The following is a 12,741-nucleotide window of genomic DNA, read 5'->3' on the forward strand; positions in this document are numbered from 1 at the left end:
AGAGTTTTTTGCAAATAGAGACCAGGACTTCTATGAGAGAGGCATTTTGAAATTACCTTTAAAATGGCAACAAATCATACAACAAAACGGTGCATATTTGACCCAAATCGGACAATCCGAAGCATATTAAATAAAGTCCTGAAATTCATATAAAAATAATGGATTTCTTTTTCCCGAAACTAATAATTTCATACAAAAATAAATTCTAGAAAATTTGGACCAGCTATGCCTTTTTTTGGATCGTGTACTAGGTTAGGTTGCGTGCTGGTGCAGCTTCCGCAGTATTCCGTGTTAAATACAACGTCTGCCAGATAATTTTGTTTTGTTGTTTTGTTTTGTTTGTGCTCATCTACATTCATTAGCATACTAAATAAAATGCAAATCTTGAAGCAATTTTTATAAAAATAGTATTCTCCTGTTTACCTTCTCCAATTTGGTGTTTGTCAATCACACTCATGTTATTGATGTTTGCGCTAAATGCTAGCTTTGCGTACATAATAAGTAGTAGTGATGGTAAGGGTAGCGAAAACAACCTATTTTCATAAGAAGGGAGGAAGACAAGCGTAAGGACAAATGCCAATAATTGCTTTTGAATCTATTTAACACCTATAGGAAGGAGATCACATAATCCAGGCATACTCAAGTATTGGTGTAACTAAGCGCATGTGTAACCTTTTTGTAATGTAAAGGTCCTTCAGCTCTTAAGGAAACCAAGCGGGAACTCAAGGGAACTTAAAGGGAACTAAATCTGCAAATTAAAACGTAATATGTGATCGAGTGGAATACACTCAATATGGCAATGCCTCTATACTTCTTTTGTGATGTGATGTCTTCTTTAACGTTTGTGAGTTGGAATAAGGAAACACAAGGAAAAGATATATGATTTCAAGGAATGATTAGAAATCATTGAAATAACACTACATGGCTCGACAGAACACGATTTAAGTATACAGTAGACCCATCAGGTCTAGGCGCAGAACTACATTTTAGAGACCTCAAACCATTTAAAACGTCATTTTCTGAAATGCCCAAGTTAAAATTCAAAACTTAGTTATCGGATATGGATAGTTTACATTTAAATCGAAGTTAGCAGTTGAAAAGTTTCGGCGGAAGTATGCATCAAACAGATTTGGGGTTTCAATATAATCAGAGCATCTGAATCTGCAATAACTTTGGTGGTTGAGGTAAGTAAATCTGCGCTTTGCAGCACAGTAGGCGGAATAGCCGTAAACCCTTTTCATAAATTTTTGGAAAGTTTATTTTTCCTATTTTTGCAGTATCTAACTCCTTTGCTAACCAATTCAAGTTGGTACGAAGGCGATTCTAAGGAGAAGGTCGAAGACATCTTAATATCGGCAGCTGATCAGGAGTGTAAAAATTAAGTATACACCTTTTTAAAAACTCAATTAATTAAAAAGTAAAACTGATTAAAAATACATACATACAAAATTTGGTAAAACTACGTAAGTACTTTTAAAATTTCAATTATACATTAATGATCTCCTCTCGATGATTAAATCGAGCCAGATCTTAATGTATGCTGACGATGTTAAATTGTGTTCTTCCTTCTCCTGGGAACCGCAATCGTATCAGCTTCAAATTAACTTAAATAGTTTGGTTACATGGTGCTCGTTAAATTTTATGAAATTAATTGTAAAAAAAGACTAAAAAGCTTTTTCTCTTAAGAAGGAAGTCATCATTCAATTATTTCATTGATCCACGCAAGTTGGGAAACGTTAGTTCGTTCGTCGAGGTTCTATTCGATGAAAGTTTACGTTCCAATTTGCATATTCAGCTCTCTTGACGCGAAGCTATGTCCGCGCTTGGTTTCTTGTGGTGAGGATTTTTACATTACAAAAAGGTTATGAGCTTAGTTAGATTGGTCTAACTTGAGCTCGCCTCTACGTCCTTTAGGTGTTATCTAGATTCAATTGAGTCTGTTCAAAAGCAATTCTTGCTGTTCGTCCTTAGGAAATTGAGTTGGGACCCGCCTGTCTCTTCCTCCTTACCAAAATAGGTTGCTTCCATTATCCCTACCGCCGCTTGAGAAACGTAGATTTATTCTTGATGTTTCCTTCTTAATTAAGTTAATCGATTCGCCCACCTACTTGATGCGATAAGCTTTAATATCTGTAACCGCTTATTTAGACACTTTATTTTCGTTAAGCTTACTCAATGTAAATATAATTATGAGCCGATTAACCCCCTTCAGAGTTGTTTGCAGAAACCTAAATGATGTCTACCTTTTAATGTCAATATCGGATTCTTTAAAGCCTATCGAAACAACTATGATTTGCTTATGGCATATTCAAACTAACTTGTAATCTTGACATCTCATTATGATTCGAAAATTAATTGGTGTTGTTTACTGTATCGGCTTTTGCATGTTTTTAATGGTTTGGAGGTTTACTTGCTACTTAGTTATGTACTGGTTGTTGGTGTGCTAGTTATGTACAGGCTTTTCTTCTTTCTTATTTATTTATTATTATTTGATTGTTATTGTTTTTTTTCTTCTCCTTACATATTTTATGCTAGTTTTTAATAATAATTAGTAGAAGATTTACTTCTAAGAATCAATTGAATTCGACTGATAATTTATTTTACTTGAGTTTACTGTTAATGGAACTTAATGTTCAAGTACACTTTTTCTGATTCTGCATTTAAAATACATAATGCAGACAAGATTCGACTAAGTTCTTTTTTTGAAATTTATCAAATAAATGCAACTGCATATTCGAGTAAGCGACTGTGGTTTCTCCTTTTTAAATGTATAAAATTTTCGGTATCATTTGAAATGAATAGTTTGAGAATTTATTTAATTTTTTATTTTTCAAATCCAAAATCTTTTTTTTTTCAATTTTTAAAGAAATAATTGTAACTTCATTTTTACGAAAATCAATTCGTACTGTTAATATTATTTTTATCCACCTAATATCGCAAAGGTAATACTAAATAATTGCAGTATTACCTATCTCTCCCTTTATTGTACTTTAATATATTGAATTTAAAATAAAAGTGTAAGATCATCCTACGGTTAAATTTGTTGACGGCTAATCCAAGCAATTTGATTCTTAATTTTTAAATTATTTAAATTCCAAATCTAAACAGTTGACGAAGCAGTAACACGAAAGTCATACTAATACAATATAATTGTAGCAAGGGTTTATCGTGGGTTCCTGCCTGAAAGGCTTAAGCTCAAGCCACTTTAAGCGTACTACGCCCCCTGGCGAGTTAGACAATCCCCACAGAGTAGGGGCCTAAACAACACCAGAGTCCAGAACGGTTTATTGTGTATGGAACAATAAACCCCACTCTGGTCAGTGGTGAGGCCTAGCTGCACTCAAATTGTTCCACTTTGGCTAGGAACTTGCCGACCACAACCACCACGAGTACTCCCCGAACGGCCGCACCCAAGCAGTCAGGACTCACAAACTGATCAACGATATGCGTTCAAAAAGGGTAAAAATTGCGCTCGCTTCCGCTATAAGGCTTCCACGGCGCCGTTGATCAATTACCGACATTACCCGCAGGCATCCGTGACATATGTTCAAAAGTAAAAATAAGGCAAAAGGGGAAAAGCCTTTCCGTCAAATCTCTTTTTTAATTTTTGCATGTATTAATTCTCAAGAGAGGTTATTAATTAATAGGCCAAAGGGAAGGCCATCCGTCAATTCCTTTTTGTATAATTAACTCTCTCCCGAGAAAATTTTAATTCCAACGACTTTATGAACAAAGTCCATCATACACCCGCAGGCATACGTGGCTTTGTGAGGCGAGCCTCCTGACCCAGTTTGTTTTGCAAAGCCTTTGGCATACTTTGGGCGGTTGTTAAAGACAACCGTACTTGCTTCGGATTCACCATACTTCCTTGGTTGCCAACACCATGAACTACTTTTCTTCGAGATACATAGATCTCGGGTATTGCACTGACATGGTAGAGTGATCTACCATGCACTCGCTAGGTTACTACCTTCAACGTACTTAAAAACCATTCATTCATATATTTCCTCGGTAATAACCAGCTATTGAGTGAAGAGCTCATCTTTCAGCCAACCCCTCCACCATCTCTTAGAAACTCGTCGCCGAGTTAGTAGCCCAAAACCTTAAACTCTTCTTAGCCGGCCGAAACCGTTGCCCGGGGATCACCATTGGGAGGTAAGAGTTTCGGCACATCTATGCTCCCCATTAAAGCATAGTTTATCTCCAATATAAGTAAAAGTCGCAGTGGTGGATATCGTCTATGGTTTGCAAGGAACAATGTACCGAACTAATAAAGAATGTCGTATGTCTCGACGCAGCCACGGCAAGTGTATATGTATATGTATGTATATGTATATCAGGATACAAACAAAAGTTGATTTACGTCAAAGATTGTTAGGTGCACGCATGCATATGTCTAGCATGTCTAGTTAAGTTGGGATAGAGTAAGTTAGTCAGTCGCGAGGGTCGCGAGAGATCAGACGTCTCGTTAGGCTTGAAACTAGAAATACTAAATTGATGAATATTATTAAGGGTAGTGCAAAATGGAACACTACACGACAGAGCAATGTCATCATTAATGACATGTTAATGAAAGTTTGGCGGCCACAGTCTGCAAATTTCTTAGAATATACGAGCGGAATATTGATTTAAAAGATCATGTGATTTAACATCGCTGGCTTTCTTCTTACGGAGTTTTTTGAAGTCGATGGTCCTTGCCAAAAATCCACAAACAACAGATTGCATGGAAGGAGGATATTCGATGCTGCATCAAAGAAAATTTCGATGAAAGAGTGCGTACGTGTCAGCAAAGCCATGGAATCAAAAAATTGCAGTTAAAACAAGTGAGAAAGTTATATTCGGCGGGGTTGGAATCTCGTGTACCTAACACATAAATGCTTACAACTAAACGATAACAACTAACACACTTTATTGCATTCTACTCTCCAACTTCTTTTATGTTATACGTATTATAACCGTCTTTTAACGAAAAAATTGGTTCACTACATCGTGACGTCCGAGATATTTAATTTGGACTCACACACTTAGCTTCACGCATTGTGCTCTCCAAGTCCTTTTAACTATTACCCACCCAGCTGATATGAAAATTTAAAGTCGTTATCTTCATTTTTGCGACCAGAAGGGTGCCAACAAGAAACACCACATAGACGGACAGACATTGCTTAGTCTATCTATGCGTACATTGACATTTTAATTATATAAAAGAACCATTTAATTTTATAAATTAATCTCTTTGAATTACTCTCAGATGTGACCAAATTCAAGCTCGTTTTTTCAATTATTCTCAGGTTTGACAAATTCGATCTCGCTTTTTCTATTCTTTCTCAATTGTAAACGAATTCAATACTCAAAACAGTTGTAGGAACGCAAACCTCAAGTCTCTCAGAATTTATAAAAATCAAACTCAAACTGTCCCAGAATTTGTAAAAAGCGAACCCAAAGTCTCTCAGATATTGTAAAACGCGAACACAAAAGCTATCAGAATTTGTAAAACGCGAACCCAAAGTCTATCAGAATTTGTAAAACGCAAACCCAAAGTCTATCAGAAATTGTAAAAAGCGAACCCAAAGTCTCTCAGAAATTGTAAAAAGCGAACCCAAAGTCTCTCAGAAATTGTAAAAAAACAAATACGTTATGCTTCTTATTTGCGAGGTTTCTACAATGGTTTTTACGGAACGTTCTACATTTTGCTTTCGTGTAATACTCGTCTTGACGTTTTCAGGCAATCGTAAGCGATACAAATGTGAAGACTCTTTAATCAGTGCCAGTTATGTTATCACTGTTTCACATTGCGTTAGTGGTCGTTTATCACTTTTAAAATGACATTTAACCGGCGTTCGTTTTGGTGAATGGAATTCTGAGGAAAATTCTGATTGTAAAAATGGAAAGAATGCGAATACTTCATGTGCTTCGAGCCATATAAATGTGGCAATTGGATATGCTATACCACATTCCCTGTATAGTTTAAAAGCCAAGAACCAACTACACGATATCGCTCTTATACGGCTGGCTGAGGTCATACATTTTACAGATTTTATAAAGCCGATATGTTTACCTTTAAATAAACAAGAGCGAATAATCGACTTTAAGAGCTTGATTATGGAAGAAGCTGGATGTAATCTCAATTTTATTAAAATCAAGGTCCCAGTTCAAGGTGTTGCTGCCCTTAAATATCATCGCATGTATATGAAGCGTAACATTAGATTAGCAAATTCGCAGTTTTATGTCGAAAGTCAAGAGCCGAGGTATACTTTGAGAAAGCTTGGTAGTCCTGCCGTCACATTATGTCCTAATCCATCTAATGGATGCAAAAGGTATTTAAGAAACTGTAGTCTGACACAGGCGACCATTAATTACATGTTTGTTTAATTTCTTCTAAGATACGCCCTTATTACACGTTGGCTGGCCTTCTGTTGTTCTATCCCCGACCGAGCAATAATATAAAAGCTTACACTAAAATTCAGCAATACATTGGATTGATTTTGGAAACAATTGAAGAGCAAATGCACTTACCAATTAGCCGATTAACACCGTTCTTGCCTTCACATATTTGGTTGATATTTTTAATTTTGATAATTTATGAATTTCGAAGGAGATTCCTTAAAGTTTGAATAAAATGAAATTTTCTGAAAATTAAAACAAAATTAAAATATGATTTTTGGAACACTTTGACTGTCATCAATACATCATATATATATAAATATATATACATATATGTATACATAAGATTACACCTAAATGGGTAAAGAATCCAGTTATCGCTGTTAAGGTGCGTTTAATCAAAAGGCTCGGCGCATTTCCCTGCGTTAGAAATATTCAAGAAAATTAGCACAAAAAAAAAGAATTTCGAAGAATAAGCGTCCAATTTGTTTACATTTGTTGAATAATTGTCCAAGTATTTGTATAAAAATTTGGCCATGTACATGGTCAAAAAAAAAACGAAAAAAAACGAATGGGACATCTACAATGGGTATGTAAGCTATTTGGGGCTCGTATTTACTTAAGCAGCGTACTTTCGTCCCTGGATATGCAGAGATAAATTGGCTTAAGTACGAACTTTACGCCGCCACGACCAAATTAAACACAGGCTTCCATAACGGCGAAATCAACAAAACCAATTGGCAGGCCCAAAAAGCGGTGCTAGAAGAAGTCAGAGAATATTTCAGCACCGCCTTTGTGGCGGACCAGCTAGCGAGTGACATCGTCCAAACAATCAACAATTATACTGCATTAATGGATACGCTACTGGACGACCACCCCGACGAAACGATCCATTCCTACAGGACAAGCCAGGACTTACTGGAATATTTCTTTTGCAAAATGGCGCCAGAGGGCAAAAAAAGGACCAGACCAGCGTTAAATATAATGAAGTTTGTCAAACGGCTAATTCAATTGCAAATAGAATTTTGGGGAAGCGGACGATCCACCGCAGACGATTACCATGTTGTAAAATTGGTGGAGTGCAGCACGGAACTCCAAGACCAGACCGATGAAGATTTTCGCCCATTTCAACGGTATATTCCCTTATCACCTGACAAACAACGAGGAGTTCATCTGGCTACTCACGGGCTACGTACTAGGTCACTACGTACGCAAGCAGCTGCATTGCCGAGCATGTTTAAAAGACCTTACGAAAAGAATACAAGATGCAAATGACGCAAGAGACTTGCCCAGTGAAACCCACCAATATCTGGAACCAGAGTTTGCAAAGCCGGAGGTATATGACGCGCTTCGTACCGCCTGCAGCATATACAAGTCCGTGATATGGTGAAACGGAACATCGGCAAGCGCCTCCAGGCAACAATACTAGCACGGGTTAACTTCTTCAGGGAGGCAGGCTCCTGTCACGACGGAAGAAGCCACAGAAGAAATCTGCTAGGCTTTACGATCAATTTGCAGCTGACGGGGATAAACTGGGTGCAAAAAACTGTAAAAAACGTGTCTTCATTAGAAGAAGATACGCCACATGCCAAAAGTAAGTTTGCATTTACCCTTACTTGTTCTTATTTATAATTTATTTAATTATTGTATTTCATTTCAGATAGAACAATTCATCCACTTGGGCTACGAGGAGCAATGTCGTTTGCTTTGGCTATAAGAAACACTTAATCAGAGGAGCGCTAAACCTTGCTAACCGCCACTTCTTTGTTATATTCACAGTCATCAAGGTGGTGCCGCAAATTTTTTACTTGAAAACGGGGACCTAATACAAAGATGTTTTGACAGCCCTCGTGGAGGTGAATTACTGGAGCGCATGAAGATATCGAGGCAAGTTGTCGCGAGTATCTTTAAAATTTCCAAGCCAATCAGTTCATGACGTATGTTACGCAACTGTTGAGTTCTTAGTTGCGATGGCTTCTTCTACTCTTCCACTTGTGTATAAATTTCAGTGATGTGCTACGGAATATCATGCTTTATTTAACATTGAAGAGTTCGAGATTGTATGTGTTCACCAAAGGCTTCTATTCTATTCTGAGGTATTCTGGAATATGTGGTGTATATGTGGTGTATACATGTACGTTTTTTTTTCATAAAGAGTTTCCTAATACATCTTATATATTGCTTTTTAGACAAAATTTGACACAGTGACTATAAATCCAATTGCCATACTTACAATTTAGAATTTTGTAAAAATCTCATGGAGACATACTTGGCAATACTAATATATATGGATCCGCGATGTGGTCGCCAACACACATTGATATTAACCAACAATGGCGTATGTGTATTGAAAAAAAAAACCAGATCTTTACTTATATCATCTACAATAATTAATTATTTAGTTATATTGGGCATTGGGACTCAATGGCACTGCACCCAATGCTTGTACGCACTCTTGATGGCATGGATGTTACCATATTGGAAGCTGGACAATATTACAACGCTGTTGTTACCAACGATCTATTGCTCACTTGGCGGTGAGTTATTTTTTATAAAAAATATGTTTGATCTTGCGGATGTTTTATACCTTTTCCAGACTACAACCAATTGCCGCGGTAACTATTTTCCTATATTCGCTCGTTTTTCTAAATGCTTTACATTCTTTATATTTAATAGCAACATGTGTCAGTGTCGAATGGCTAAGCAGACAGATGGGTTCACCGTGCTTGAATTGGCTTAAGGAATTGTGACGGTTATTTCTTATACCGGCTACGATATGGAGGATGCCATGATTATAAATAAATCTGCCTATGAACGTGGTTTCGCTCACGGTAGCATCTATATATCAAAATGTTTTGAATTGAGTGGAACTTGCTATTTTGCCCGTAATCCGCAAATGCCAGAGTTTCGCGATCATTTAGATAATGACAGCTTACCTCATCCGGGCAGCAGACTTGAATATGATGGCCCTTTATTGGTAGTTAAATTGTTCTTAACAAGAACTCCAAAGTTTATAGTATTTCTTAGTTTTGACAAAGATGTAACACGTATATGTCATAATCCTGAAAATGCTCCTTTGTTATTGGCTTGGATGTAGAATCAGTTTTGGCTGCTTCTCTAATATTCTTTTGCATTAGGACGACTCATTGGTCTCCCGTATAGCACGCAAGGCGGTTTATAATATGTCGTGTTCTATCAGAAATCAATTTCTGCCTTAAGCGTCAGAACAACAACAACGCCAACACCAACAACCATAAAAAACAAATTGCAAACAACAATAGAATAGAAATGGAACAAGAAAATAAGGAAAATCAAAAAAAGGCCAACAGTTGTTAAAATATTTCTCGACTTGAAAGTTAAGATCGTAAGTGTCATCTGAACGGACAAGTCCCGCTTACTTAATTGTACACTCATACACACACTAATACACATACATACACACACAAACGAGCACGCACAATTTCGCACGTCAGCTCATTCTACACTTTACATAACAATAGCGGCAGCGGTATTCATGGGCAGTACGATTTAGGCAGATATTGCGTAATAAACATGAAGAAAATTAAATTATTTTTGCGGATATTTTTTGTATCTTATTTCTTGTATTCAACGTAATTAAAGAGGTTCCCATTGAACCACCTTTTCGACCACTTGCTTATTTCTATACAAATTATTGAGAATCATAAACGCTTATTCTCTAAAGTGCCCAAACTTTACACGCTTCCTCTCTAAAGTGCCCACAGTTTAAGCAAACACCTGCTCAATTATTGAGAAGTGTAAACAAATTTATACGCTTATACTCACATGTTTGGAATTTTTATACAAATTATTGAGAATCATGAACGCTCACTTTCAGTTGGTAGCGAATTTTTAAACGATTTTCCGATATGAAAGACATACAAATTCAAGATCTTATCGAAAGCAAAAATTTAGTTCTATCAAACAATGGTCACCCTATTGATTTTGGTTCTATCTCTTCCTGTATACACCTTTCGATTTGTACGCCTACTTTTAATTCCCTGAGCGCCTGGAACACTCTTAACGATACTTGAAGTAACTCTCACTGGCCAACTGAAATTGGTCTTCACTTTCACTCCATCGTTCGCAGCTTCTAACATATCCCAATTTCTAAATGTATCAAATCCACTTTGCTTACCAACACTGTCCACAATGTATCAAATACCATCGATCTTAATGGCGTTTTTTTTTTGATAATTTCTATGGGACCTTACCCTCAGCCACCTCTAGTGTCTCACACCTTCTTCGTGGTATGGCTTCCAAGTTATCGCTTTAAAAAAAACCTGCCTTTTAATCTTAGCTTCTACCTTGGAAAATATGTTATAGTTGCGCTGAGAATCTAGACGTTTCCGATTCGCCCAAGACAAATTTCTTACATTACGCTCTGCAATCAATCTACGCTTTATCAAAGACCAGATTTTTATTCTGGTCTCTGGATGCTACATAAACTTTGGATTCTGTTAAAATTAACATCTCAAAATCCGTCCTATCCTCGCTACCAGTTTCTGTAATTTGACCTGAATGACCTCTTTATTCTCAAAAACATTTTAATTAGCAACAATGAAGTCGTCGTGCGTATTTTGTAGGTGCTCCTTACTAAGCTTCCTGCTTGAATTTAAATGTTAACATTTTTAGCAATGGTATGAAATTACTTTATTTTTCTATAGTGATCTTCCAGTGACTAAGCTAGGTTTATTTTCTCGCAGTACTTCATTTGGCTGTAGTAGCTAAGTAAACATTCGCTTTTCCAATTTAATTTTTGACGTAGGGTAACAATTTTTTCACATCAAATTTTTCATAATTAACACAAAGACATGTTTTGTATGTGATAGTTTTTGACAAAGTTCTAGGAAAGTTGTATATTTACTATATTTTAACTTATATCCTTTCGGGACTTCATTCAACAGGACTCCGTTAATGTTTTAACCGATTCCTGTTGAAATTTTTGCTTTGTACCATTGCTAGTTATATTTATAAAGAATTTTACACTCTTATTTTCAGCTTCCTTCTTCACAATGTCTCACTTTTGGAGATTTAATGCACATTTTATTCAATTTAGATTTTACATATTTGCATTTGTTAATATTTCTTTAACTATAAATTTCAATGTACTTTATATTATGCGCGTTTGTTTGCTTCTTCATTTATGCAGTTCGCTTAATTACTGACCACACCCAATAAGTACATGTAAGTACATGTTGGAATTCGTCTTTTTCATTTTTTCTTTTATTTGTTTACATTGCATTTTTCTGTGACATAATTTTGGATTTTTATATTTTTCACATTTGGCAAAATCTGATTGTTGGATATTGCATATTGAATCAAAATTTATTTATATGATATTTTCAGAATAATTCTTAATTGCTTTAAGTGAATTGCACTTTTTAATTCCCAATAAAGTTTCCTTTCATTATCAGCGCAAATAATCGCCGATTATTGCTTGCGTGGTCTTGTGTTGTTTTCTTGTACCTCTTAGCGCTGAGGAATACTTGATTGAAATTAAGTTGATGCAGTTTGGATGCTTCCTCTAAGCTGAATAAACAAATATATTCCCGGGCTTTCCAAGAGTCCTCACACAGACGATGTGGCCAGTTTTATTTTCACTCTTATAAACATACCTTTCAAAAATTTAAAATTTTTGTTTTGGCTCAGCTATTTGTAAGTAAACAATGTTATTCGCAATTAATTTTATTTTCAATTTACAACTATTTGCTCTTATAAATGCAGATTTAAACAACCAATACTAATGCAAACGATGATCAATTTTGCTTATGCCTGATTTGGCAATTTTGAGAGAGCGTTTCTTGCATCTTTTGTGCATACATATAACAAAAAGAATCGAAATTAGAAAATGAAACCTAGTTGACGGCTTTTGCTAAATTACAATACAATAAAAGCAAAGCCTGGGACCAATATTTTGTAATCTGACATAAACTCGTCAAGGTCGAGAATTGTTATGTCGCAGTAGATACAATTCATTGGATAAAATTTTACCATCCTCTACGTACGAAGAATCGATAATAAGATGAGCCTTTGTTTGTATAAAAATTGCTAACATCTGAGAGTAAGCGTTTCTTATTAATCTTAATAATTTGTATAAAAATTGCCTACATCTGAGAATAAGCGTATAAAAAGTTAATCTGTACTAAATCTGTATCTGGACTAAATTGTCGACTTTCTTTGACTCGTCTCTCTTAACTCACTTTCTCTAAAGAAACCATGCCAGTTGGATTTGTATGAAAAACACTATTAAAATGTAAAGAGAGAAAGCATTCCTGTTCAATTTGTATGAAAAACACTATTAAAATGTAAAGAGAGAAAGCATGCCAGTTGAATTTGTAT

General features: G+C 35.8%; 1 protein-coding gene across 1 annotated transcript; it reads left to right on the forward strand.

Annotated features, from left to right (window-relative positions):
- The first annotated feature begins 8,679 nt into the window (after window positions 1-8,679).
- On the forward strand, window positions 8,680-9,615 carry LOC119642669 (DNA-directed RNA polymerase I subunit RPA2-like). The gene is made up of 2 exons (XM_038041895.1): window positions 8,680-8,719; window positions 8,784-9,615. The coding sequence occupies exon 2, from the start codon at window positions 9,158-9,160 to the stop codon at window positions 9,476-9,478; it is 321 nt and encodes a 106-aa protein (XP_037897823.1). The 5' UTR covers window positions 8,680-8,719; window positions 8,784-9,157; the 3' UTR covers window positions 9,479-9,615.
- Window positions 9,616-12,741: the final 3,126 nt, after the last annotated feature.

Source organism: Glossina fuscipes, unplaced genomic scaffold (genome assembly GCF_014805625.2).
Source record: "Glossina fuscipes isolate IAEA_lab_2018 unplaced genomic scaffold, Yale_Gfus_2 238, whole genome shotgun sequence".
NCBI classification, from domain to species: Eukaryota; Metazoa; Arthropoda; class Insecta; order Diptera; family Glossinidae; genus Glossina; species Glossina fuscipes.

Excerpts from the sequence above, each read along its gene's own strand:
- LOC119642669 (XM_038041895.1), top strand. The coding sequence starts at position 9,158 with ATGGAGGATGCCATGATTATAAATAAATCTGCCTATGAACGTGGTTTC.